This window comes from Myotis daubentonii, chromosome 4 (genome assembly GCF_963259705.1).
Source record: "Myotis daubentonii chromosome 4, mMyoDau2.1, whole genome shotgun sequence".
Classification (NCBI taxonomy): domain Eukaryota; kingdom Metazoa; phylum Chordata; class Mammalia; order Chiroptera; family Vespertilionidae; genus Myotis; species Myotis daubentonii.
In genome coordinates this window covers 116056125-116084046 of record NC_081843.1, presented here as the reverse complement: position 1 = coordinate 116084046, position 27922 = coordinate 116056125, and the positions used below count along the sequence as shown (strand labels likewise).

The following is a 27922-nucleotide window of genomic DNA, read 5'->3' as shown; positions in this document are numbered from 1 at the left end:
ATGGGTCGGCTGCCTCCTGCACGCCCCGCTCAGGGATCGAGCCCGCAGCCTGGGCCTGGGCCCTGACCGGGAATCCAACCCTGACCTCCTGGGTCCCAGGTCGACGCTCAGCCACGGAGCCACGCCGGCCGGGCCAGAACCTCCTTTTAGAATGTGAGTTATACTCTTTCTCTCTTTTTTAAAAAAATATATTTTATTGATTTTTTACAGAGAGGAAGGGAGAGGGATAGAGAGTTAGAAACATCAATGAGAGAGAAACATCGATCAGCTGCCTCCTGCACACCCCCTACTGGGGATGTGCCCGCAACCAAGGTCCATGCCCTTGACCGGAATCAGGTTAGAGTTCGTCTGATAAGAGAAAGAGTATAACTTGCCCTGACCGGTTTGGCTCGGTGGATAGAGCGTCGGGACACTTCAGTCCGCAGGCCGAAGCTCTATCCACTGAGCCAAACCGGTCAGGGCAAGTTATACTCTTTCTCTTATCAGGCGAACTCTAACCTGATTAACCTGTGTTAACATAAAAAGCCATTGAAACCTGTAAAGAATTTTTGTGAGTTTATTTGAGCCAAACTGTCGACATATGCCGGGAAGCAGAACCTCAATGAACAGAGAGAGTGCTCCGGAGAATGTTGGGTTGCATCTGCATTTATACATTTGCAATCAGAGGAGGGGATGTAGGTGGGTCACAGGAAATCCATTGGTGACAGATTAAGGAGGTGGGAGAAGCAAAGCAGGGAAACCCCTGGGATTGGAGAAAAAGTGAAATGATGGACATATCCTTCTTCTACGTCAGTGGTTCTCAGCCTTCTGGCCCTTAAATACAGTTCCTCATGTTGTGACCCCCAACCATAAAATTATTTTCGTTGCTACTTCATCACTGTCATGTTGCTACTGTTATGAATCGTCATGTAAATTATGTTTGTAGTTAAATATTTAATTCTCAGACCATCTGATATACAGGATAGTCTTAGGCGAGCCCTGTGAAAGGGTCATTCGACCGCCAAAGGGGTGGAGACCCACAGGTTGAGAACCGCTGTTCTACGTAGATGAATACAGGACAGTTTAACATAATTAACAGTTGACAATTAACTTGATAACAATAACAATGAGGGAATGTCCTGTTGTGCCCTGAGGGGTGTTGGGAAAAGGAAAGTTACAAGTTACCCAGAAGTCTCGCAGATAGGTTATCTTAGAGGCCAAGAGACAATTGGGCTCAGTAAAGATCTCAGTTGATCTTTGTCAGGGAAGATACCGGCCTAGGTCATGACTACCCACCGTAGCCTGTTTGTAGTTAAACATTTAACTTTCAGACCATCCTTTGTGGTTAGTTTAGGTCTTTGGGTTTGCACACCCGCCACGCAGGCCGCCCCTGAGCTGGTCAGGGTGGTGTGTGGCCCCTTTCGTCCACGCGTGGGAATCATTTCTGTGGATGGCGATTAGAATGGAACCTGTGAACCTACCACAGGACGTCCTGTGCAGCGACTGAAACTTCGAGTTCACCGATTTGTTTTAAATCAGCCCGAGTCAGAAACCAGCGATCGGCAGTTTCGTGTGATCAGTCCAGGATCACCGCCCGCCCCGCCGCCCACCTGGGGCTCTCGTCACCGCGACACCTGTGGCTGGGGGCGCCCAGGCCCCCTCTGCTCCCTGGGCCAGGGCCCCGCCAGCGGCTGGCACCTTTGACAGCAGACGCCTCGGAGCCCGGAGGCCTTCACCTGTGAAAACGTGCAGCCGTGGGAAACGCGTGGCCGTGGGAGGGGTTTGTGGGAGCAGCCGGCCTCCTTGACCGCGGGGTTGACTTTAGAGACGGTGCGTGGGGCTCCTTTAGAAAAAGGAAAAAGCCATATCCGGTGCGGCCAATCGTCTTAAAGACGCGGCTGCCATTCAAATAGAAACCCCGGAGCACGAAAGGAGTGGGTGGTCGGAAGGGAGCCGGCGCTCCGTTCACCGGACCGACAGCCCCGGCCGCGGAAGGGCCTCTGCGCTGTCCCTGGGGCAGCGTCGCACTGGCCGCCTCGCGCTCGCCCGCTGCACTGGCTCTGAACCGACGCTCTGCTTCCTGCTCGCTGCGGAGGCAGCCGCTCTGTTCTTAGAGCTGCGGGTGCCGAGAGGAAATGGAACCATAGCGCTTCCTTTCCATTTGAAAGGGGGGTGCGGGTGGGGGGGTCTCAGGCCTGGGCCTGCTCCTAGCAGCTGCGCAGCCAGCGTCCCTTAGCCTGAATCTATCACAGCCCGGGGAGCAGGCGGCACCTCTCCCGGTGCAGACGGCTCAGCGGGCGCCAAAGGGCACATCCCGGCTTCAGTGCCCGCACTCGGCCACACATCCCCTGAAACGTGCGTTTTAAAAGGTGCACGGAAACCGGACGACCTCACCGCCCCGGGCTCGCCCTGCCTCTGGCAGGAAAAGCAAGGATCCCGCCCCTCCCTCTGAGTGCCCGGTGGGAGGAGCAGCCCCGCAGGCCCTGGCCCTGAGGAACAGTGTCCAGATCTGAAGGGAAAGATTTCGGAATCACGTCGTCGCCTTGTGTGGCTCCGGGCGGTGCGACCGAACAACCTTCAGGGTCACACGTCACAGACGGAGCGTTAATCACGGTTACGACCAAAACGTTCAAAACTACGCTCGGCCTCTGGATGCGTACAGCAGTCTTCACGCTGAACCCCCGCGGGCACTGGGGGGGGGGGTGCCTGGCGGGAGAGGAGCGGCCGGGAGCTGCAGTCCCCTGGCCGCCCAGCCCCAGGCAGACCCTCCCGTTGGTTGGTTGGTCGTTGGTCTCCTGGCTGCAGGCCTCTGCCTTCGGGGCAGGAGGAGTGTGGGTTTGGGGTGTTCCCCCCCTCACTGTAAGCCCCAGGGGGACGGGCGGAGCCTGCTCCATCCTCCCACGCCCCTGGCACCGGCACAGTGCCCGGCAGGCGCCTCGCCCATATTTGTTGGAATGAAATGAAGTCGGTAGGTGTGGGGGCTGAGACAGTCCCCGGCGGCCTCGGGAACTCACCTCCTGGTTTTGTTTTGACAAACAAGTCCCAGGTGTGTCACTCTCTGATCATCGGAAAATGCATCAATACCGTCTTAGTAAAGAACCAGGGCCTTGCTCACCTATGCACACGGCCGACTCGCACAGGTTCACAGCAGCAGGGGCTCTGGGGGGAGGAGGGGGAGGAGGGGGAGGGGGGGGAGGAGGGGGAGGAGGGGGAGGGGGAGGAGGGCGAGGAGGGGGAGGAGGGGGAGGGGGGGGAGGAGGGGGAGGAGGGCGAGGAGGGGGAGGAGGGGGAGGGGGGGGAGGAGGGGGAGGAGGGCGAGGAGGGGGGAGGCGGAGGCGGAGGGGAAGGGGAGTGTTATGGGTTGGCTCAGCGAGATAGACACCGACTCAGAATTTAAATTTAAGAGCCTTTATTAAGCTGGCCAGCTGACCACAGCGCCTATCTCCCCCTCTGGGAGCTTCGGAGCATGTGGCCGAGATCAAGGGTGCAGTATGATCCTTTATAGCAAAACAGTGCTAGAAAAAAAATACAAAGCGTTCCATTAGCTGTTCCTTAGAAGTTCACAGAAAGTTCATTAGCACAAAAGGGGGGGTAAACAGAGTCACACCTGGCTGGAGCGTATCATAGCACATTGTTTTTCTAAGACAATCTAGCAGTTTTTCTTCCATGGTTCCTAACCCTGACACAATCCTCCATACGTCAGTCCCCCCTCCCAGCACATTCAATTTCTCATGTCCCATTTCCTCCCCTTAGCACATTCTGTAACATTCTGTAACCCTTCCATGCCGCAGTCCCTCACCCTAGCACAGGGAGGGGGAGGGGGGAGGGGGGAGGGGGGGAGGGGGGAGGGGGGGAGGGGGAGGGGGGAAGGGGAGGACTGATAATGTGGTCTCTTCCTAGAAAACACAAGTCCTTCCCGATGAGTCACAGCTAAGTCAATAGCCTCCCTGCTGACCCCTCTGACCTGCCTCCTGGACGCCTGCTTATCAGAGTTCCAGGAACGGTCACTCCTGTTTTTCTAGCCCAGGGGCGGGCAAACTTTCTGACTCGAGGGCCACGATGGGTTCTTAAACTGGACCGGAGGCCGGACCAAAGCATGGATGGAGTGTGTGTGTGAACTAAGATAAATTCAAAGTAAACACCATTACATAAAAGGGTACGGTCTTTTTTTTCAATAGTTTTATTCATTTCAAACTGGCCGGATCCGGCCCGCGGGCCGTAGTTTGCCCACGGCTGGTCTAGAACAAGGTCTGGGCCCGAGGCTTTGGTTCTGAGGGCCTCCGGCGGTGCTGCCTCGGACCCTGCTGCTCAGAATCATAATCGCGCTTCCCCCGGCCCCCGCCACCGAGCCCAGGACCCCGGCCGCCTGCCCGCCCGCCCGCCCGCCCGCCCGCGCTGCCCTGGCGGTTTCCCTCGGTTACGCTGAGTGCGCGCTTATCTCCTTTCCTTTGTTTGCTGGGAGCTTCCTCTGCCCCGGTTCTGAGAAGAGCCCCCGGATCATTGCTGCTTCTCGGAACAGCAGGAGGAATAAAGCGCCGGTCCCCAGTCCCCACCCAGCTCCATGCCCAGCTCCACTGTGGACGCGGTGATCGCGGTGGAATGCGGACGGGAGGTCAGCTTGTCAGGTTGTGTGAGATGCTGTGAGGGCAGAAAGGAGCCCTCTGTGCTCGAGGGCGCAGCTCTGTGGCTGGGACGGCCGGGTTCGTTCTGGGTGACCCCCGATCCAGTGCTCACGCCGGGCCCTCAGTCGGCATCGCTCACTGCCACCTCCTCTTGGCAGTGGTGGCTCCCCAAGCCTGGCTGTGGGCAGAGGGTAGAGCTACCTCTCACCTCTGGTGGGGGGCGGGAATCGCCCCATGGACCAGCCAGGCCACCGCGGGTGCAGGCGGGACTGGACCTGCGTGTCCCAGGTCTAGGCTCCATTGCCAGGCTCCTGCAGGCGCAGAATGGCTTCCCCAGCAGCGGCCTGGCAGGGAGCCCGACGGAGGGTGGGTTGACACTGACATCGGCAGGGTGTCCCCGTGCATGTCCCACGGGCAGCTGCAAGGAGCAGTGTAGGAACCCCAGTCTGGGGGGGGGGGGCGGGGGCTCAAATTCATTACAATTAAGTGACATTGAATTTCTCATACGTCCAGTGCTCAGTAGCCACACGTGTGCCTTGGCCTCCGCTGGGAGCCCAGGCCTGGGCCGTGCCCATCATCCGGAAGGTTCCGCGGGGCCGGCGCCCTGGCACCTGGACGTCCGCCCGGCACCAGCGTTCGCCTCCCAGGGGCCGGCGCTCCCTCTGCGGCCCTGGAGCTCCGGGCAGAGGTGTTTCTGGGCGGGTCAGGGGTGTTCAGGGCGCGGCGGTTGGCACACGGGCTGTTTAGCTTCCTGGGGGCAGCACGGAGGGTGACATCGAAAGACGAAAGCTCTTCCCTCCTCGCCGGCGAGCAGAAGTCATCATTTCCGTCCGGGTGTTTGAGGCTGAGGAGGTGTTTGAGGTTTGAGGGCTGGTCCGGGGCCCGGCCGCATGGCCAGGTGACGAAACTAACAAAAGACACCACTTTCAATACGGCCCGAAGCGCCTCCCACCCCATCGCCATGGGGGGGGGGGGGGTCAAAGACGGAGCTGCCTCTCTCCCCCCGAGCGGAGCACCGGGACCCTGGCCCCCACCTCAGGATGACGTGCGCGTGCACAGTGGGCTGTGAAGCGAATATTGGCTCTTCCTAGGGCCTCGTCGTTATGGGAAAATACACAAATTAAAAATAAACAGGTGTCACTGTACGTCTGACGTGAGCGGACGTTCAGAGTCCACCAGGCTCACAGGAGAGGCTGCTGAGTGGTCAGCGCAGGGACCCGAGAGTGGACGTCAGTGCTGTCTCCCCCCACCCCCCTGGTTCCCTCCCAGCCCCTCCTCCTGGGGTCACCTCCCCAGATGTGTGCAGTCCTGGTGCGGGCCGTGGTGCAGTCCTGGTGCGGGCTGTGGTGCGGGCTGTGGTGCGGGCCGTGGTGCGGGCTGTGGTGTGGGCCGTGATGCAGGTTGGGTGCGGGCTGTGGTGCGGGCCGTGGTGTGGGCCTGGTGCTGGCGGTGTGGCAGGCCCAGGTCTGAGCAGTTCCCCAGGCGCCTCAGTGCAGGGTCCTAGGTTCCAGGGAGTCAGACGTAGACACAGCAGCACGTCCCGCTGTCCCAGGTCCGCTCCAGGGGGCAAACGCAGAAACAGTGAACTAACTAGCCAGGCATTGCAGGGCGGCCGCGGGGAGGGGCCGAGCCGGGCTCCAGGACGGGGAGGCGGGCTGCGCAGGCGGTTCGCAGGGGCGTGAAGCCAGAGCGCTGAACCAGCGCACAGTCCACCAGCGGGAGCCCGTGGCAGCCGTCCCTTCGTCTCCAATCTCAGCAGCGCCCCCTCTCCTGGGAGTGGCACACGTGCAGCCCAGCGGCCCAGCACCCAAAGGTGTGCAAACACTAGGTGTCGTTTGAAAATGAGAAGACCCCAGGCTCGTGCGAATCGTTATTATAATTAGAGCTTTCTCCTTGCTGGGCGCTTCCCTGTCACTGGTCTGAGGCCCTGACTGTCCCACCCCCACCCCCACCCCCACCCCCACCGGGGCCCCAGGAACTGAGGAGTGGGCCCTGTGGCTGCGCACAGCGGTCACCGCGGCCCAGGGGCAGAGCCCTGCCTCAGCCGACATCGCGGACTCTGGGTCTGGACGGCGGGCCCACCGGCTGTGGGTCCTGTCCGCGTCCCTGTGGGGCCGGCTGCGGGTCCTGTCCGCGTCCCTGTGGGGCCGGCTGCGGGTCCTGTCCGTGTCCTTGTGGGGCCGGCGGCGGGTCCTGTCCGCGTCCCTGTGGGGCCGGCGGCGGGTCCCCAATGCCACTCACGGTGCCTCCCCTCCCGTCAGCAGCCCCGAGGGAAACACAGTCACTGCGTGTGGTCGCGGTGTTTGACCGAACGCCTTTGTCGCAGGAGCCCCAGGGGAGCTCTGAAAGGGAACCCCAGCTGGGCACCGCACCTAACCAATGAGAGGGTGTGTGCCCCCGACCTCGGGCCCAGGCTCGCTGAGGCTCCCCGGGGAGGGCGGATTGAGGAAGCTGAAGGCTGAGAGCACGGGCCGGTTTCGCGTTGAGTCCCTGTGGCCGGTGTGAAACCTCAGGCTGAATCATTCCCCTCGCACTCTGCCGGGCGCGGCCTCCGTGCGCCTGGGGCGCTGGCCCAGGGAACAGGCGGCTCTGCACCAGGGGCTCCCCCCGGACGCCACGGCTCTGGGTCCCCACGGAGCGCAAATCCTCACGGATGTGAGTGGACGATGGAGACAGGATGACGAGCCCTGGCCGGGGCGGCTCAGAGGATAGAGCGTCGGCCGAGCACCGAGGGGTCCGGGGTTCAAGTGCAGGTCAAGGGCACGTACCTGGGCTGCAGGTTCACTCCCAGCCCCGGTCGGGTCTCGTGGGAGAGGCAACCAATTAATGTGTCCCTCCTGAATCGATGCCTCTCTCTCTCTCTCTCTCTCTCTCTCCCCCCCCCCCCTTCTCCTCTCCCTCCCTCCCTTCCTTTCTCCCTCTACAAAATATCGATGAAAAAATATCCTCGGCTGAGGATTAGCAAACAAGAAAATAAAGAATCGGACGCCGTGACGGATGAAAGGACACAGGTGACTCACCTCCAAGATTCTTACCTGAAGGTCCCCTCAGGGCCAGAGGGACCGGACGGTCAGCACGTCCCTCCTCCACCGAGACTCCAGGCCAGGCGGGCCGCCTGCGGCCATCAGTGCTGCCCCAAGGCCCATGCCTTCAGGCTCTTGGCTCCGCAGTCCCTCCTGCCGCGCCGGCTTTGTTTGCCCACCTCCCTGACCTTGACCGTCCAGTCGGAGGGGGAGCCTGCCCAGAGCCGGTTAAACTGTAACCTCGCGGCCAGTGGGCAGGAGCCTTAGCTCCGGGGCCGTTGGCTGCCCAGGGGGTTCCCGGGAGGAGCCTGTCTCTCCAACCCCCAGGTCCCCCGTTAGTGGGGGACACTTCCATCCTCACGTGACTCTCTCTGTGTCAACAAAGCCCTGCCTGTGCTCTGTGAGAACTAGAATATTCTCTTTGTCACAGGACAGGCATCTGACCCAGTTGTACTCAAATCACAAATTCAGGACACGACAGGGTAGGCTGGGGCAGTGGATCTCAAATTTTATTGTGTCAGGATCACCGAAAGGGCTTTAAAAAAAACAGCGATTCCTGCCCGGCCGGTGTGGCTCAGTGGTTGAGTGTTGACCTGTGAACCAGGAGGTCACAGTTTGATTTGGGGCAAGGGCACATGCCCAGGTTGTGGGCTCGATCCCCGTGTCGGGGGCGTGCAGGAGGCAGCCGATCCACGATTCTCTCTCATCACTGATGTTTCTCTCTCTCCCCCTCTCCCTTCCTCTCTGAAATAATGAAAATACATTAAAGCAGTGATCCCTGGGCTGCACCTTGCGTCTCTCATTGTGTGGCGCTGGTGTCAGGCCTGGGGGTCTGCGTGGCTAACCCTCTCAGGGGTGCTGAGCTGCCGGCCTGGGCCATCCTCTGAGCATCACTGGATGGACGGACGGTTCTCCAGCTTTTCTGCACGCACACACCTGGGGGGACACGGCTGGCGGGACACTCCCTGCATCAGTGGGGTCACCAGGACAGGGGCCTGGCGCACAGGAAAAGCACGTGGAGCTTTCCACACATCCCAGCCGGGACTGGGTCTCAGACGACTTGCGCGGCGTGCCTGGAGCTGGGCCTGGGCCTGGGGAGGGTTGGCCGTTCCCAGGTGAAGTGTCGTCAGGTGAGGCCTTGGCCAGCACGGAGCCCCTTGGAGACGGGGCGGGAGGGGTCAGAGGCAGAGATTGGTATCTTGGCGCCCGCCCCCGGGAGCTTGAGCCCATCTCCTTGGGCTAAGACTCCTGCCCGTTTCGTAACCAGATAACGTCCCCAGTAAGGCCCGCATACATTCCCAAACGCTAAGTGGTCAGGGCCACATGCCCAGAATTCTTCTGCGGTCACCATTTTCCCTTTCCTGTGGTGGGCAGGGGGCCTGCGCTGGCGCCTCCTGAAGGCCTGTCTCCTGCCGCCTCACGGCCACACCCTCGGCTGCCTTTGCTGACTCTGCACAGAGGGGTGCTCGGCCTGAGCCCTTTGACACCGAGACCTGCACCCCAGAAGCAGGAGGGCTGTCTCTGCTCCCAGAGAGGCCCGCGGCCGACACTGTGTGACCTCAGAGACCAGCGGGCTCAAGGTCACGCTGGACAATGACTCCGGAGCCTAAGGTTTCGTCCCACTGGGCACTCCCTGCGTGACGAAGGCGGTACCCCGTCCTGGACGGTCCCGCTTCCCCCCACACACAGCGAGGAGAACGCATCCTCTGACCACCAGAGAGGCGTGTGGGACAGATAGCATTTCCTCCCATGATCATAAAGGGAACAGGAAAGGCGCTCCCACCACAGCTGCAGTCTTTGGATTAGAAAAGAAGGCCACAGGCCAACACGCTACCCACCGAGCCACACCGGCCGGGCCGTCACTCCATCTTTCCAACCCTCCCTCTGTGAGTCCTCCCAGGAGTGGCAGCTGAGCGTGGAGACGGCCAGGGCTCTCCAACCCACAGCCCACCCGGGGTCGGCCTTTTCCTGTGGCCGTCCCACTGGGTTCACCCCTCGGTCCCTCAGAGGATGAAACCATGGAGGTGGTTCTGGCCTGAGAAGACGAGCCTCCGCACAGCTGAGACACCAGCGCTCTGATGAGGTGGGTTAAGTGCATCCCACAGTCTCGCCCTTGCAAAGAGCAGCAGGAGTCTGAGAGTCGTCGCGAGTTCGCTCGGTGTGCGACTCTGTGGGGTCGGGAGGAAGTGGTTCATTCCACCCTGAGACTGCACCCCCCGCACGGCTGGGTGTCTGTTTTTCCAGAAACTGAAAGAGGCTCCGTCTGTCCCATGAGTAAGAATGAAGGTGCCCACGTGTGAGCCCTTCTCGAGCCTCAGCCCCGGTAACCTTGGCAGGGAAACCCAAGAAAAAGAAACCACGTGAAGAAAGAAAAACAGGAATGTTCTTTTACCCCTTTCCGTCCAGAAATTACATGGCCGCCGACTATGGCTGCCGGACGTAGCACGTTTTCAATGCGATCTTTTCGTTCCGGGGGAACCAGCATTCTTTGGCAGCCAACACTATGTATTCATCCTGAACCCTGTTTTCCTATGAGCTGCATCGTGGTCAAGTTTTTAAAATGGGATAGTTCAGCTTAATACATACGTGTTTCAGGTTCTTATAAAAATGGTAAGTCAATAAACATAGGATGTAAAATGAGTCCGTTGCAAATGACACCCTAGGATTTCGTAAAGTGAATTATTCTAAGACAGAATGTTTAGTGCAAAAGATATCAAATACTATGTCTATGTTAAGTAGAGGAGAGTTTCCATGTCACCCAGCCGGTGTGGCTCAGTTGGCTGAGCGTCGACATATGAACCAGGAGGTCAGGGCTCGATTCCCAGTCAGGGCACATGCCCAGGTTGTGGGCTCGATCCCCAGCGTGGGGCGTGCAGGAGGCAGCCGATCCATGATTCTCTCTCAGCATGGATGTTCCTGCCTCTCCCTCTTCCTTCCTCTCTGACATCAATAAAAAGATATTAAAATAAATAAGCGAAGAGCGGCGCTCCTCCCAGACAGGGGTCAGGGGGCAGCCGTGTAGAACGTGGTCCGTGCTCACGCTTCCTCCTCTCTGTTAGGCCCTTGGACACGCGCCTGTGAGCAGACACACGTCTTGTTGGTGAAGCCTCGCTCACTCCCTTGCGGGGGAGGGTGCTGGACCTGAACTCAAACCCCTCCCAGTGAGATGACTGTAATCCACATGGAAGTGACCAGGGCGCTGAGAGGGAGGGGACAGCGGGGCCGGGCCAGGACCCCTGGGGACCGGCCGCCTCCAGGTAAATGCGTGGCCACCTGCACAGACAGGGCCTCCTGTGCTGGGCTCTGTCTCGGCAGGAATCGGGGTGCAGGCCGTTGTCCGCAGCGGCCCTTCTGGCTCTGCATTGCTCTCTGGAGACGGCTGCCCCGGGGCTGTGTTGGCGGCAGGAAGTTGAGAGTGTCATGAGCCTGAGGACGGCTTCGGGGTTGAGGAGGCGGGATTAGCACCAGACCCGGGACTGGATTCCTGGGGGAGACCGCTGTCTCCTTACAATCTTGGGCACTTTACTTGGCTTCTCTGACTCTGTTTATCATCTGTAAAATGGGGGTAAAAACCATACCTACTTCATTTTCTTCTTTTGTTGATCCTCACCCAAGGATATGTTTCCATTGATTTTCAGAGACAGGGGAAAGGGAGGGAGAGAGACGGAGAGAAACATCGACGTGAGAGAGACACATCGATTGGTTGCCTCCCACACGGCCGGGGTTGAGCCTGCCACGGGGGTACCTGCCCTTGACAGGATCGAACCTGGGACCCTTTGGTCCGCAGGCCGACACTATCCACTGAGCCAAACCGGCCAGGGCCCGCTTCCTTTTCTGACGAGACCTTGTATGTGAACACGGAGCGTCATGCCCGGCACAGGTGAGCGCTCATCCGTAGCAGTTACTGTTCATGGGCACCTCCCTGCCCGTCGGCGCCGACTTCCTCCTCCCGGGTGGGAGGCCAGGGCCTGGGCTGCCTGGGACGCAGGGCGGCCGGTGAAGGAAGACAGTGAGCTGGAGTCCCGGTGCCGTGAGGGAGCGGCTGTGCCGGGCTTCCTGCCGGCCCAGCAGCTGGGGTGCAGCATCCGAACGTAGAAACTGTCCTGTCCTGCTCGGCGCGGCCCTGCCCACCCCCTTCCCTCCCTCACAGTCACTCTGTCGGCAGAAAGCCCCGCGTGGACAGCAGCAGCCGGCGCTGAGCTGAGCTGGGCAGCCCTCCCTGCTTCCTCGCATCTGGCCTCAGGCCACCCTTGTGCCGGCCAGGGCTGCTCCAGGCCCGCCGAGCCATCAGGGCGGAGGAATGCAGGGAATGAGGGGACTTGCCAAGGCCCCACAGCCAGGAAGCTGCAGAGCAGGACTCCTGGGCCGACTCCCACTTAGTCACTGCCGCCCGCGCGGCCCACGGCGCATGTGCGTGTTCTGCATGTGGGACGGTCCCCGCGAACGTAAGACAGTGAGAGCTCCTCCCCTCCCGCCCGCGACCCTGTGCTGAGCGGTCGGGGTGTCTCTGGTTCCCAAGAAAACAAGGGACAGGCCTGTCTTTCCCTTCGTTATGCCTGAACCCTAAGCAAGAAACCTCCTCAGTGCTAGTGTTCGCCCCAACCCCCACTTCCCATGGGGGCTCAAACCAAGGCCCCGTGTCCGATTGCTGAACGAGCCCAGAAGGAACCTGGCGGCCGCAGCCAGAGGCGAATGAAAGGACTCAGGCAGGAGCCCTGGGGGCCGCACGCGTGGCCACGGCGAGGCGAACCCAGAACCGGCCGGAGGAGAGCGAGAGCTGGCGGTTCGTTAGAAAAAGCAGGTTCTTGGGAAGGACAGTCCTGCCCGTCGGCCGGCTCCCCGAGGGGACGGACCTCTGCCTGAGCATCCTCCAGCGGCGTGAGTGCTGCCCCATCAGCCCAGGCAGGGCCAGCCCCGCGGGCAACGTCCGGAGAAGGAACACTGTTCTCGCCTGCCTGGCTCTATGGACCACGGGCTCCAGGCAGGAGCCTGCTTGTCACTGAGTCTGCTTTGTCACTGAATCGAGTTCTTTCAGATGAGTCAACTGAGATGAGCACTTGCCTCTGCACTCGTGTCAGAATTAACAGAGCGAGTGTCGGGGCGCCCGGGGGGAGGGGGTCTAAATCCCGGGGAGGGGGCTCTGGAGCCAGCCGGCCACTCCAGGCTGCAGCCAGGGACGGCCCTCCTCGGCAAGGTCACCAGGCCAGGCCCCTGGCCGGGCTCCCAGAGGTCAGAGGGAGGAGGAGCTGGACTCCTCACCTGGGTTTAACCTCTGTGCAGAGCGGCGTGTCTCACCTGAGCTCTGCTCTCGACAGTCACTGAGCGAAATGAAACACAGCGAGCGACCGCTAACAACCCTGGGAAGCTTCCCGACTTCACAGTGAGAGCCGTGAAACTGCGGGCCTCCCCGTAATGCGGGGCCTTTGGGGTGCTGGTCGCGTGCTGGTCCCCGATGGGGGTGCCAGTTACGTGGCTGCGTTCCGTCTGTGAGCGTTTCCCAGTTGCACCTTGGCCTGTGCTTCCGCGTATCTATTCTCTTCAGTGAAACGTTTGCAGCGGAGTCCCAGTGTCCTTAGCTTAGTTGTGATGAGCTGGGTTTTTCCTGGTGTCTGGCTTGGAAATTCAGTTCCAACCTGACTTAAGTTCCTATTTCATCTCAAACTCACTCGACTGAGTAGATGGCAGTGTGGTCGGCACGGCCTCATTCTGACACGTATGTTGAACTGATGACACACGTGCTGTTCTGTTCGGCGAACGGGGGCTGGTAGTAGGTCACCAAGGCTTTGCCATCTGGGAGCGGCCGCCTCCGACTCACTGCTGAGTTCGTCATTTCAGTGTGTTTGGTTTTGTTTGTTTTTTTAAAAAAAATATATTTGTATTGATTTCAGAGAGGAAGGGAGAGAGAGAGAGAAACATTAATGAGAATCATTGATCGGCTGCCTCCTGCATGCACTCCACTGCGGATGGAGCCCACAACCCAGGCATGTGCTCTAGACCGGAATCGAACCCTGGACCCTTCAGTCCGCAGGCCGACGCTCTACCCACTGAGCCAAACCGGCTAGGGCTTCAGTGTGTTCTCTAAGGTGTTTCATGCTGACGACGAGAAAGCTAACAGGAGGGAGCTGCAGAACCAAGACGCAGAAGGAGGAACCCTTTGATAAGGATGAGGGGAAGGATCAACCTATAGTTGCCTCCGAAAATGGGGAAACACGAAGGACGCTCACAAGTGATGGTCTTGGTTTTTCCAGGGAAAAATGAAAGCAGGGTCTGGGCCAGGAGGAAGGGTTGGGCTGGGGCTGACTGAGTTCCCGGAAAAGGGAAACAGAAAACGACATTGTTGCCGTCACCTTGGCTGAAGGTCACGGAACGAAGGTACTAGCCAGAGTGCAGGTCCATGGCCGGCAAGAGTGCTCCCAGTTCAGTAACTACAAGAAGGGAGGAAACCGTGACCCGGGTGAGAGCAAAGACTCGCGGTCACAGAGGACAAGGCGCAGACGCAAGGGGAGGAGAGGCAGGGGGAGAGAAGTCAACTCACAGCCCAACCTGCGCCGTGGCCTCCACTCACCTGATGACTGGATCCGAGGTGTGGCCACAGCTGTGGGTTTCGGATTCAGCGTGAAGCTGAAGATCACTGTTGAGAAGGATGAGAAACCGTGGGTCAGGTGCTGAGTCATCACTGCAGATGCTGAAATCACGGGCGGACGCAGAACCTGGGGACAGTGCCGAGGCTGACACAGAGTTTCAGGGACCCAGCTGGGCACAGGCACGGAGGCCCGCGGTGCCCCGGTCAGGGCCACTGGACAGCAGCTAGCCAGGCAGACACAGTGTGCCCTCAACTGTTCATCACCTCCTCTCGGCCCACCCGTGTCCTCAGGTTACCCTCTCTGCTTTTAATGATCTAAGATCCCAAATGGTCCCCACTTATCTTCCCATTTTGCCAGGGTAGTTTTTTTTCTTTCTTTTAATATATATCTTATTGATTTCAGAGAGGAAGGGAGAGGGAGAGATAGAATCATCAGTGATGAGAGAATCATGAACCGGCTGCCTCCTGCACGCCCCACACTGGGGAGCGAGCCCACAACCCGGGCCTGTGCCCTGACCGGGAATCGAACCGTGGCCTCCTGGGTCATAGGTCGACGCTCAACCACGGAGCCACGCCGGCCGGGCTGGACACGTCACTTCGGGGCCAGTGCCCTACACAGGTGTCTTCTAGGTCAGTGGTCGGCAAACTGCGGCTCGCGAGCCACACGCGGCTCTTTGGCCCCGTGAGTGTGTCTCTTCCACAAAATACCGACTTGTGCAGGTGGGCCACGAAGTTTCAATCGCACTGTACGTGCGCGCCTGCACGTGGTATTTTGTGGAAGAGCCACACTGAAGGGACCAAAGAGCCGCATGTGGCTCGCGAGCTGCGGTTTGCCGACCGCTGTTCTAGGTTATCTCATTCCAACGAGGGGAGAAACGCCCTCGCTGTTCTGAACTCCATGGCGGATGCATCCTGTCGGCCTGGGACTCCAACCATCCCCACCAAATGGCGGTTTCTTGGAGGCTAGGGCTTGGCCTGCCCCATGAGGATGCCACTAAAGGACTGGGTGTTCCTGAGCAGCGTGCCCAGCTACTTGTCCCCGCTGTCTCCTCCCTGGGCCAGACAATGCGCCGCTGGCCACCCGCGCTGGGATGCAGCGGTTTGGGAAGCACTGACATGGCAGACGTTCAGTAACAATGACAGTCACACCTACTGAGCACCGCCCTGTGCGGAGCACTTCCTGCATTTTAACTCCTGTAGCCCTTGCAGCGATCCATCAGATGCCTTCTCTCGCTGTGCAGCGGGGAAACTGAGGCCTGTCCACGGCCACAGGCCGGGTGGTGGGGCCTGTCCACGGCCACAGGCCGGGTGGTGGGGCCTGTCCACGGCCACAGGCCTGGAGGTGAGGCCTGTCCACGGCCACAGGCCTGGAGGTGAGGCCTGTCCACGGCCACAGGCCTGGAGGTGAGGCCTGTCCATGGCCACAGGCCAGGAGGTGAGGCCTGTCCATGGCCACAGGCCGGCAGGTGAGGCCTGTCCACGGCCACAGGCCGGGAGGTCGCAGTGCTTACATCCAGGGAGTCTGGAACCAGAGGTGCACTTAGCCGTAGACACTGTCCCCACGTAAATGTTTGCTGGATCTGAAAAATCTGCTTAAAAACCAACACCCCTGCAAGTGGCAGAGCTAGAACGCAATGCAGGCCCCTTCCTGGTTAGACCCAAGGTGCCCGGGAGCAGCCAGCTGAGCACAGGAGCTTGGTCTCCGGGGGGAGCCCACCTGCCTGGGACCCCGTTAGCGCGACACACAGCAGGCCCGCTGTCCGTGTCTTAACAATGACATGATCACAACTAAGAAATGCTTTGGTGCGTTTCCCTCTCTCCGATTCCTCAACATAATGCGGAACCTTATAATTGTGTTAATACACGGGTGTCATTTGGGTCAGTCCCTAAACCTTTATTGCCCTCCTGTAGCCTGCCTTTCTTCCCAGAGCCCCTCACCCCACACCCCACTCCCACACTCACCCACACATGAGACACACTCGCACACACTCACATGCACACGCACTCACATGCACACACACACACACACACACACACACACACAGCAAAGTGGCTCTGCAGGTCCCTTTCCTGGCGGGCGGGGCAGGAGGGCGGGCAGGAGCCTGGCTTTGCTCCGGTTCGGACACCCATGGGAGGCACAGCCCGAGAGCCCAGCCGCGCCCCTGCCCACCGACCCCCTCGCCGGCGTAGAAGCAGGAACGTGGCTGGTCTCCCAGGCCCGGCCCGAGGCCGTGGGGGCCGCCACCTGCGGTCTCTGCCTCCGGGCGCCGAGCCCTCCGCGCTCCCCGGGGAGTCGCGTCCCGGTCCCCACGGAGCCCGCGGTCCTCGCGGCCGGTCCCCGCGAGCGGGCGAGCAGGGAGGCGGCGGGCGGGCGGCGGGCGGGCTCTCCGCTTGCCCCCGCTCCCCTCCCTCCCCCCGCTCCATCCGCAGCCCCGCTCGGCACCCGCGGGGGCGGGAGGCGGACCCTGCGCTCCCGGCCCACGGGCGACCCCGGAATCCGGGACCCGGGAGCCGCGTTACGGGAATCCGGCCGCCAGGCCCCGCCCCTCGCCGTGCGCGGCCGTCGGCCAATGGCAGGACGCGCCTGGCCCCCGGCGACCAATCCGCGCGCGGGGCGGGGCGGGCGGGGCGGGGCGGGGAGGAGGCCGCCGGGAGGAGGGCCGCGTGCCGCGCCTGCGGGGAGGACGGCGGACGGCGGACGGGGCGGCGAGCGGAGGACGGAGGACGGGCCTGGAGCCGGGGACGTGGCGGCGGAGCCGGGAGCGAGGCCCGAGGTGAGGCCCGGGGGCGGGCGGGGCGGGCGGCCTGGGCCCCGCAGTCGGGCCGCGGGGTCCGGAGGACTGTGTCCCCCCGCGCGGCCCGAGCCCCGTCCCGACCGGAAACCCCGCGTCCCCGCCCCGGCCCCGCTTCCCGACGGGAGCCGCGGCCTCGCCCCCTGATCCCAGCGCCCCGGCCGCGGCCGCCCCCGGCGCCCCAGACGCTCACACACTCACCCTGACTCCCTGCGGTCCCCGCCCGCGCCCCCCCTTCAGGCCAGGCCCTCGCTCCTCCCCGCCCGGCCCGGGGGTGTGGGGCCCTGCGTGTGGGTTCCGGCGGGTCGGTCCCGGCGGGTCGGTCCCGGATCCCGCGCCGCGGTCCCTCCTTGGCCCAAAGCTTCCGTCCCGAGCGGAGGCGGAGACGGGCCGCTGTTGTCTGCGGGGCCGCGCGGGTGGGAACCGACTGGGGATCCAGCGCGACTTCCCGGGACGATGGGCGCCCGCGCTGTCAACACGCCGGGCCGGGGCTTGGGGGCCGGGGGGGGGGGGGGGGCCGAGTCCCGCCGCGGGCTTAGCCCGGCCCAGCGCGGGCCCGGGCAGTGATGGGAGCGGGGCCTGGCCGCTGCGCTTGGGGGGAGCGTGCGCCGGGCCGGCTTGGGCGGGAGGTGTGAGCCCGTCTGCGCGAGCGGAGGGAGCGGGAAGGGAGGGCGGGGAGCTGGGAGGCAGCACCTGGTTTGCAGGGACCCATCCGGTCCCGGTCCCGGCCCGGTTCTCATCCGTCACTTAGAAGAGGGTCAGCAGCGCTGCCCGCGGACTGGACCCGTGCCCTGTGCCATGGCAACGGCCTTCCTGTTGTCGTTTTTACCTATGAATCACAGCGTTTTCCACTTATTTTAAGAGTTCCCCAAGGGTGTCTGCCCTCCGGCTCCCGCGAGGGTGCAGGTGGGCATCACCTGCCTGCGCAGGAGGGGGCACAGCGCGCTCCACGGGGGGAGGGGTGTGGGGGGGGGAGCCAGGCCTGCCCGGACCCGTCTCTGCCCGGACCCGTGGGGGCGCTTGGCGGTGCCCACGGGGCTCCTGCAGGGCCCGCTGCCGCCTGCGTGGGAGCTGGAGGGCCTCAGCGTGTGGAGTGTTTTCCCTCCAGCCGTTTCAGAGCCTCGCTCTCTTTTTTTTAAGTTTATCTTCATTGTTGAACGTAGATGCCCCCTCTCCCCCACTGACCACCTCCTCCCCACACCCTCCCCTCCCCAGGCCCTCACTGCTCTGTTGTCCGTCCATGGCTGGGCATGTGTGCGTGGAAGGTCATTGGTCGATCTTTTCTCCCCAACCACCCCTTCCCTCTGAGATGCGCAGGCCGTTCCACGCGCCCATGTCTCTGGGTCTGTCTTGTTCCTCGGTTTATCGTGTTCATTAGATCCCTCAGTGAGTGAGATGGTGGGATACTTGTCTTTCTCCGTCTGGCTCGTCCACTGAGCCTGGCCCTCCAGGTCCCTCCTGCTGTCCTGCAGGGTGAGAGCTCCTTTTCTGCCGCCTGGTGTCCGTGGAGTGCGTGCACCACAGCCGTGTATCCGCTCGTCCCTGGTGGGCACGCGCTGTGTCCAGATCTTGCTGTTGTCAGTAGCGCTGCTGTGCAGTGGGGTGCATACGTTCTTCCCGGGGGAGCCTCTTCCAGTGGGAGTCAGGGCTCCCGCCGCAGCACTTGCTGCTTGGCTCCTGGAGCAGCTGGGAGAGTCCAGGTGTCTCCGTGCCTCTGAGGGCAAAGGCCGTCTGCTCAGGGGGGAGTTCTCCGAGCTTTACTGTTCCACGCCACGGAAGACTGCGCACGTCCTGTGGCCACGGGAGCTCAGGAGGCTGGCGCTGCCCTGGACCCTGCGAGAGCCGCCTGGAGGTGGCTGACTGTGCCAGGGTGCAGGCCGTCCTCATGAAACGCGGGGTGGCACCGATCGCGCTGAGATCTCTCAAACGGAGTGACCGGCTGAGCCTTGGAAGGGTCAGCGGGTTTCCTAGAGGTCGGCCTTGCGCCTGGTCAGACCTGGATGCAGGGAAGACGAGGGGGCCGTTCGAGTGGAGCCACTGCGGAAAGGGCCAGGCGTGTCCCAGGTGACAAACTTGCAGTGCACGTGGCTAAGGAACCATGACCCCGAGTTCACACCCGGACGGCCTGGCTGCAGACTGCGGCTCCTCGCCGTGGCCTGTGCTGCCTCTTCACAGGTGCACACACGTGACAGGGACTAGAGCCATGTGGCCACACAGAAGGCCTTCCAGAGCCCGCCCCTCACGGTCTATGGGCCTCGCAGCATGTTCGGTTCTGAGGACCTCAGCGCCTACAGCAAGGGACTGCCGCCCAGCACTGGGACTCTGATTAGGAAACTGTTGTTCGAGTCCACTGGGGGCAAAGATGTCGTGAGCGTGGGAGGAAGTTCTGAGTTATAAACACTGCGAAGCAGGCCCAAGGACAGATGGTAGAGGCGGGGAGTCCGCGTGCAGAAGCACAGACCCTAAGTAAGTGTTGAGAAAGGCTCGCCGCCGTGGGCTCGGCCTGGGCGCAGCTCTGCAGGGGTGGCCGATAGGAATGATAGGAGGCGGGACCGAGTTGTGAACGGCAAGTAGAATGCAGAACGGACGTATTTGCTTTGCGATTGGCTTTGCAGGGCATCCCGCCTGATGGGAGTGGAAGCCAGAGGCTTGCCGTTCCTCTGGAAGATCGTCTGAGCTGAGAGCAGGGTTGTTAAGCGTCGACTTGAAATGCCAAAGAAGGTAGCTGTGACCGGCACACTGCAGCCAAATTTTTAGGTTCTTAAGTGGCTGAAACATTTGGCCTTGTTATTCACCCTTTAAAAAGCTTTTGGGGAAAGAGCGACAGCTTGAAAGCAGCGTTTTAGAGAACTTTATCCACCAGAAACGTTCAGAATGGTTTGGGGGGAGAAAGGGGCTGGAAGCAAGGGGCAGGGGTACACATGGTTATGCTTATAAATTAGTTCGGTCAGGATGAGGGTAGAAAGAGACAAGTAAGACAGGCCTTACCGATGGATGGAGCCTGGGGCAGGTTGGTAACAGAAAAGCTAAGAGGACAGGCCAGAGGCAGCCTGGGCCCGTTGGCTTGGGCAGTTCGTGAAGGCGAGGGTCTTTTCAGACGGAAAGATAAGAGCTGTGACCTTAGAGGAAGGTGTGTGCATGTCTCTGTACATGTGTGTGCGTGACCATGTGTCTGTGTGGGTGTTGTCTTCAGACCTGGTGCATTTATTGGCCTCAGAGACGGATGCTCGAGGCGCTGACGCAGAACTGGAACTTAGGACAGAGGCCCATCCAGAAGTGTTGACATTATTTGCCTGAGGGTCGTAGCTGGCATTGCAGGTCTTCAGAGAAGTTGTGTTTTTAAATACTAGTCGATGCCAAACACTCTGGTTCACGCGGAGCCAGGAGATAAAACCTCACTGAGATTTTCCGCTAAAAAGGAGATAAAGGGCAGAAGTCAACCACACGCTGTGGTTACGTGGAAACCGAGGGTTCCAGACGCAGAGTCGGCCACCACGGGAGAGGCTCTGCCTCCGCCCCGTCTGCCCTGTGGGGCTTGTGGGAATCGAGGCGGCCCATTGGCCGTGAGTCGTGTGGAACTAGCCTGGGTTCTCGTCTTAAAGCTGCAGGGCGGGAGCCGGGAGCCGCTCCTTTCTGCACAAGGGAACCCTGGGCTCGGTTCACAGCGGGGCTTTCCTGGGCTGGGCCTGAACTGGGTGTTCTCTGTGCTTCTGAGCGCCCAGGGCATACGCTGCCCTCCGAACTTGGAACTTCTCCAGCGAAGAGCTTCATTTGGCTTCGACGACGATATTTGTAAAAGGCCTTCTCTGCTGCGAGGACACAGGCGTGCTCTGCATTTCCTGCCCACACGCTTACAGTTTTGCTTTCCCACGCAGGGCCTGGATCCATCTGGAGTGTTTGTCTGGGATGACGTGGGGCTCTGTATTATTTTTGTTAATTATTGTCATTATTTTGCTTGTGGAGTCAGTTGTCCCAATACTACTAGTTCTTTATTCCCCCAGTGATATGGCCCTGGCCGGTGTGCTCAGTGGATAGAGCGTCGGCCTGTGGACCAAATGGTCCCGGGTTTCATTCCGCTCAAGGGCACGGACCTCAGTTGCAGGCTCCTCCTGGGCCAGGGCCACGGTCAGGGCGCGTGCAGGAGGCAACCAGTTGATGTGTTTCTTTCACATTGATGCTTCTCTCTGTCTTTCCCTCTCTCTCCCACTCTCCCTAAAAATCAGTGGGATTAACAACAAAACAAAGATATCACATTATCTACAGGGTGGGGCAAAAGTAGGCTTACGGTTGTGAGTACGTGAAACAGTTTCTTCTTGTGCTGATATTTACTAATGAGTGCACTGTTCTCCGTATGGACAGTGTAGACCTACTTTTGCCCTGTACGCGTGGGTCTGTGTGGGAGGAAGCGATGTTCCTTTCCCCACGGGAACCCACTGCATGAGAGTCGGACCCTCACACTCATAGGAGGTTCAGAGACAGAAAGGGAAGATGCGGTACGTTTGGCGTCTGAGCTGAGGTCATCTTAGGGCTTGGGGGTGGGGTGGGGAGGTCATTGCAGGACGAGAAGAGCAGATGTTCTGTGGCTCGTCCTTCCCTTCACATCGTCCATAAAACTTCATTTCCGGGAGTAACTCTTGCATGGGCAAGGCCCCAGGTGCGGCTTCCTTAGGGGGGAGGGAGCCCTTGATCGTGACCCTGCAGTCTTCGCTCAAATCCTTCACAGGCCAGAGTGGCCCGTTGGGGGGGCCTGTTCTGAACCCCGCGTCTGTTTCTGGACGTGGCGGTTTACAGCACGAGGGCTGGCTGTGTCTGTGCCCGCGCTGTGGCTTCATCCCTGTAACACTGCAGTGTGTCCTAATAGATGGGGCCTCTGGTCAGCAAAGTGATGCTGGTTCTTTTTGAGAGTTGGCTTTTGGCTGTTCTCTAACATTTTCTGTGAAATCTTCGTGGGTCTGTGACATCCCGGGGCCACTCTGCAGCTTGGATTCGGGCCTCGTCGCCTGAGCTGGACACTGGGGAGAAGCTGTCCTGCTCTGTATGGCCCTCCCACCCCTGACACGGAGGCCACGGGGACGCTCAGGAGGTTCGTGGCGTTCGTCGCGTGGTCTGGCTAGGGTTTTCCTCGGCACGTTGGAGTCTTGGATGCTGCTGTGAGTAGGGATTTTTCTGTTACATTTTGATTGCTCATTATCGATGTCTAGGAAAGCTGTGTTTTTTATGATCTTTTATTCAGCGATTAGATTAAACCTGCACTAGTCCTTATAGCCTGGCATTGGATTCTTACTTTTTTTCTTGATAGATGATCCTATCACCTGCAAGTTTTTCTTTTCCCGTTTTTATCTTATTTATTTGCTTGTTATTTTTTTTATTAAGCTGCCCCCAGAACTGTGTTCAATGATCGACAACTCCCAGCATCTCCTTGAACCCTGGCCTTTCAACAGGAAGTTGACTGCAGTGTCCGGAAAATGCTCTGCAGCATCAGCAAGAGCTCGGTGGCCGCACGGGGAGGGGCTGTCTCCCGAGTGTGCGCTCTGAGCCGGGAGGGGTCTAAGCGCTTCACGATGAACTCCTACCCCAGCACCCAGGCAGGGCCCTGATTGGACATGGGGCTGCGAGGGGTGATGCCTTAAGACGCTTGGTTCCCTCTCTAGTCCCAGATCCGGAATCATACCAGCGTGGGGAGCACTTCATGTGTTTGCTGCGTGAACGAACTGGCTTCCCTGTTGTGAGAGGGGCGTGATGTGTCGTGTACAACAGACCGTAGTGTACAGGCCCACGGCGCTGCTTTGATGTAGCTTTCGTTTCTCTTGGATAGTACCTCGGGGTGGACGAGCCAAGGACATGGCACTTGTTTTGTTTAGCCATTTCCTCCTTCGGTGATGTGTCTGTTCAAATATTTTGCTCACCTTTTAATGAGGTTTATTTTCTCATTATGTTTTCCTAGTTTTAAAAATACATTCTGGAATAGGTCTTTATTGGGAAATTGACTTGTAAGTATTTCCTCCCAATCTGTGGCTGGTCTTTTTATTCTCTCACCAGTGTTTTTAAAGAGCAGCAGCTTTTGCCCTGACCAGTTTGGCTCAGTGGGTAGAGCGTCAGCCTGCGGACTGAAGGGTCCCAGGTTCGATCCCGGTCAAGGGCATGTACCTGGGTTGCGGGCACATCCCCAGTAGGAGGTGTGCAAGAGGCAGCTGATCGATGTTTCTTGCTCATCGATGTTTCTAACTCTCTATCCCTCTCCCCTCCTCTCTGTAAAAAATCAATAAAATATATATATATTTTAAAAAGAGCAGCAGTGTTCATTTTAATGAAGCCTAACTTACCAGTCGGTGTCGTGTCTAAGAGTCTTTGCCTAACCGACTCCTCAGAGGCTTTCTCCTGTGTTTTCTCGCCCGAGGTTTTAGGCTTTACATGTAGGCCTGTGAACTAGTTCAAGTGAGTTTTGGCAAATGAAGTCTGGTTGGAACCCAGCCGTGCCCATGTGTTCCCACTGTGAGCACGCCAGGCCAGAGTGACTGGTCGCAGGAGCGTGGAGGCCCTCGGAGCCTGAGTTGTGTGCTGTCTGGCCCTTTATGGGACCTGCCCGCCAGCGTATTATACGTGCTCAGGGCTATCGAGGGTGGGGGAGGGGGAGCAGCACAGGCTGGTCAGGGAAGACCTGCGTGAGAAGTGAGTTTGAACAAAGGCTGTAAGGAATTAATACTCGTATATTGACTTAGACAGCCCAATAGGTAGTGTTTAGTGAAGAAAGCAGTTACAGAACATGGTCGCGATCCCGTCTTTGTAAAATAAGAAAGCACGTGTTTCCGTAACATGAAGTTATGCACAGAGGAAATTCACAGATGCTAGTACACGCCCCCTGCGGTCAGGGCAGGTCACTTACAAAGGCCGCCAGGTGCCTGTCAGTCACTGTGGCTGAGAAGGTGCGGGAGGTAGGCGAGGGCAGAGGGCAGTGGCTCAGCGATGACAAGGGAGGGGAGCTGCCACTGTGACAGCAGAGATGGGCCTGGAGGGCATGATGCTCAGTGATGGGAGAAAAAGACCGTAGGGTCGCCCTTAGTGTGGAATGTAAGAAAGTAAGTGAATAAACAAGACAAGACGGACTCACAGGTAGAGAAGGAGCTGGTGGAGCCGCAGGGCAGGGGTGGCAGGGAGGGTGGATTTTTTATGTTTTTTGGTGTTTCCCCCCCAGACCAAAATAGCTGTAGCGACGCAGAACTGAAAAATAAAAAAAACGAAAAATTTGCAAGATTATCCACAAAATTACTCGGTTGTAATCTTGGTGGGGATATAGAGGATTTTCACTTGACATTTTTCAATTTCTTTTTATTTGAAAACTTAAAAATACGTATTTCCTTTGCATCTTTAGCACATCCTTGCCATAAATGTAATTTCTCATGTGTTAGTCCTTTACAAGGCGCTGTGTCTCCAGCTCCCACAGCGGGGCCTGGGCCGCCGAGTGCTGGGCGCAGCCCTGCCCGGGGCCGTCAGGAAGCAGCTTCAGCTTCAGAGCAGCTTCCGAGAGCGTGCGGGTCTCGGAGCCGCGTATGCCGCCAGCCGTGGTTATAATTACAGAGACGGCCTGCAGGGGAGGCGGAGGGGCGCTCATGGCCATTCCAGATGGACATTCGCCATCCCAAGGTGCACGCAGGAGAAATGAGCAGAGTCCTGGCCGCTCGTCCCTGTACAGCAGGTCCGAACGCAGTGGGTGCACGGCCCCCGGGAACGTGTAGGGTGCTGAGTGTCCCCTGTCGGGGTGGACGGTGGCGTCACGTTGCTGAGAGCTGTCCCTCGTCCCCTCACATCCCGATGGCCGTCTATTCAGAAGTGGAAAGCATGTCGCTGCTCAGGGGAGCGTGGTGGCTCTGCAGCGCCCTCGGTCCTTTCGGGAAGAGCGCCCGCCCACAGGAAGGCCACCGTCCCCGCAACCCCAGGGGGCCCCTCTGTCGCGGGGACAGCGCTGGGGGGTGAGGGGCGGGACGCCGGCCCCCTCCTCACTTGTCCTGCGGTTCCAGGAACACGTGTGACGTGGGGTTTCTCCTGTGGGACTGGTTCCCATGGGGAGGAAGGACGGAACCAGGTGGAGGGAAATGGCCTCTGCCTTCACCTGGCGGTCAGAGCCGCTCGTGGTCGAGTAGTTTTGTGCGAGGCCCGTTGCGTGGCGGGTGCGATGGCCGGGGCGCTCCTCCTGTGCACGCAGCGCTGGGAAGCTGAGGCCAGAGGCATCGTTTCATTGGGAGGGAACGTCTGCCCTGGGCTGGGTGTGCCGTGACTTCATGTGTTGTGAGCACTGACACGCCTGCGTGTGAAGGCCCTTTCCTGTGGCTGCGTGTGCCCTGGGCTGGGTGCGCCGTGACTTCACGGGGCCCCTGCAGGACTGCCGGTCGCTCCAGCCTCTCCTGTGAAAGCAGCGCTGTCTTGAGTAACTGGCCCGTGTGGTGTTTGCTCACATCTGTCGGGTGAAATTCGAGAAGTCGAATCGTCAGGCTCAGGCGTCTGGGCTCCAGCCTTGGCCGGTGCTGCTGAGCTGCTCTCGGCTGCCCGTCCTGTCGGGCAGGTGTTGTTGTGAGTAACACACCGTGACGTTCGACGTTCGGGCTGAGCCGTCCGGCTGTGGGAAGGCGGCGCCCGCGGCCACGGTGGCCCTGCGAGGCTGAGTCACCGTCTCCGGCCCCGGCGTCACTCAGGTCCGTCCTCCCCCCACGAGGGGAGGGTGGTGTCGGGCCTGCGTCGTCGTTGGCCCATCATGTTCACTGGGGGCCACGTGCACGTCCACACGCGTCAGTGTGCAGCTCGTGACTCACCACCATCCGTCGCGACACAGAACACGCCCGCAGCCCAGGACGCACCCGGTCCTCCCCCCAGACGCCCTCTGACCTGACCCTGCGCCCGGCTGTGCCCTCGGTGTGCGGTGCCCGGTTTGCCCCGCCTCCTCCTGTGTCACGTGAGACCGGCCGGTGTGGAAGTGCCTGCGGCTGATTTCCTCGCAGCCACTCAGTGCCCCGGCCCAGCACCCGCAGGGAGTGAAGCCGGAGCCTTCGCGTGGTCTGGGAGGGGCCCTCGCGCCCTCCCGGGCGGTGCTGGGCGTGGCAGTCGGGGTCTCGCGCTGAGCTCTGCGGGTGCAGGGCTGCGAGCTGCTCTCCAGAGCGTCCTGTGCGGCGTCGCTGGTCTCTTCCGCTGTGACGGGTGAAGTGTCCTCTCGTCTGTTTGAGTGACTTGTGTTTCCTTTTCTGTGAGTTGCCTCTTCAGCTCACCGGCCTGTTTTTCTCTGGGTGTGGGGGTTTCCGTGGTTTGTAGGCATTCTTCGTGCATCAGGGGTGTTGTTGGTCATGCTGTGAGCTAGACTCTTCTCCATGGTGCAGTGACTGGAGGTGGTTTGGTGCGTTTTGCCCTGCAGACACTTGTCTGTCTAAGTGCTCCATCTCAGGACTCACTAAAGAAGAAACAGCGCCTTCTCATTCACCTTAAAGTGACACTGTTTTCCAGTTGTATTTTTAAATATTAAATTTTTATTGATTTTTTAGGGGGAGAGCAAGGGAGAAGAAAGAGAGATAGAAACATTGATGAGAGAGAAACATCATTAATCGGCTGCCCCCTGCATGCCCCCCACTGGGGATCGAGCTTGCAACCCAGGCATGTGCCCTGACCGGGAAGCGAACGGGTAACCTCTGGGTGCCGGGGTCAGTGCTCACCCTCTGAGCCACACTGGCTGGGCTCGCGCTGCATTGATGTAGCCATAACCTCAGTGGGACACACTGAAGCCCTTGGGAGACTGGCTGTTCTGCCCTCCTGAGAATGCACCCCTTTCTATAGAGCAGCCTCCGGAGCGGAGACGTTGGAAATGTGCCACGAAGGGAAGTGTGAGCAGTGACGTTCCTGTGCCTCTTGCAGACTCGTCCGGGCAAGATGTCGGCCATGCGGACGCGGATGCTGCCCACCCTGCTGCTGCTCCTCACCGCCACGTGCCTGGGTAAGGTTCCTCAGGGCCTCCCTCCCGCCCACAGGGTCACCTCGTTCCACTCAGGATACAGTGACAGTGCAGGCTCCACGCTCATTCTCTCTGGAGTCGTTGCTGAGAGAAGGTTGTCTCAGAGTGATGGTGAGAAGTGGGAGGCTATGTAGTTTAGTGACCATGGCTGTCGGTGGGGAAGGGAGGTTGTGTTTTAAATAAAGAACCAGGAGGAGACCTGCTGGCTGTCAGCGCTTCGCCTGATGTGAGGCCACTGGGCAGCGGGGGGACTGGCGCCGGGAGGGTCGCTGGGCACAGAGCCTCCACGGCCACAGCAGTGCCTGTCTGCGTGCTGGCCGCTGGCCGCCGCCCATCCACAGGGAGACAGTGCAGAGTCAGGGACAAATGTTTGCAAACCGTTAATGTTTGACATGACCGTGATGTCCAGGCGTGTAATTGTTGAACTTGTCTCGTGGAACATGGTGCAGAACATAAGTTAGCCATCTGCGCCAGACGTGGGTGGGGGAGCCCCACTGTCCTTCCCCACAGAGAGAGCTGAGCCTGAGAGCCAGGAGGTCACGTTCGATGCCCGGGCTGTGGGCTGATCCCCAGAAGGGGCGTGCAGGAGGCAGCGATCAGTGATTCGCTCTCATCATTGGTGTTTCCCTCTCTCTCTCCCTCCCTTCCCCTCTGAAATCCTATCTAATAATAGAGAAACATGGTAATTAACCGTAACTTCTCTACCCTTCCCATTGGCTAATCAGGGCAATATGCAAATTAACTGCCAACCAGGATGGCGGCCGGCAGGCAGGCAGCTGAAGCGAACAGGAGGCTTGCTTGCTCCAGTGATAGAGGAAGCCAAGGTTCCCCGCATGCCGCTGCCGGCCTCTGAGCTTGCACTCTAAGAAACAGTGTTGCAATTATAGAAGCTAAACAATCCCCAGAAACCTGCTTTCAGCTGTCAGAGCTGGAGC

General features: G+C 59.8%; 1 protein-coding gene and 1 long non-coding RNA gene across 4 annotated transcripts in view; one reads left to right on the top strand and one right to left on the bottom strand.

Moving 5' to 3' along the window:
• Positions 1–13490: 13490 nt before the first annotated feature.
• On the bottom strand, positions 13491–16126 carry LOC132233807 (uncharacterized). The gene is made up of 2 exons (XR_009452725.1): positions 15361–16126; positions 13491–14255 (listed from the first exon to the last, which is right to left on the bottom strand). It is a non-coding gene; the product is annotated as an uncharacterized LOC132233807 (long non-coding RNA).
• Positions 16127–16843: 717 nt separating this feature from the next.
• The window catches only part of IL6ST (interleukin 6 cytokine family signal transducer), a 29112-nt gene continuing 18033 nt past the window's right edge, over positions 16844–27922 (top strand). Inside the window, exons 1-2 of one of the 3 annotated variants that reach the window (XM_059695043.1) lie at positions 16844–16981; positions 26813–26969. In XM_059695043.1, coding sequence (XP_059551026.1) covers positions 26906–26969 — 64 coding nt within the window. In that variant the 5' untranslated portion in view covers positions 16844–16981; positions 26813–26905. The remainder of the gene's footprint in view (positions 16982–26812; positions 26970–27922) is intronic. The other 2 variants (XM_059695045.1, XM_059695044.1) reach the window with 2 other exon arrangements.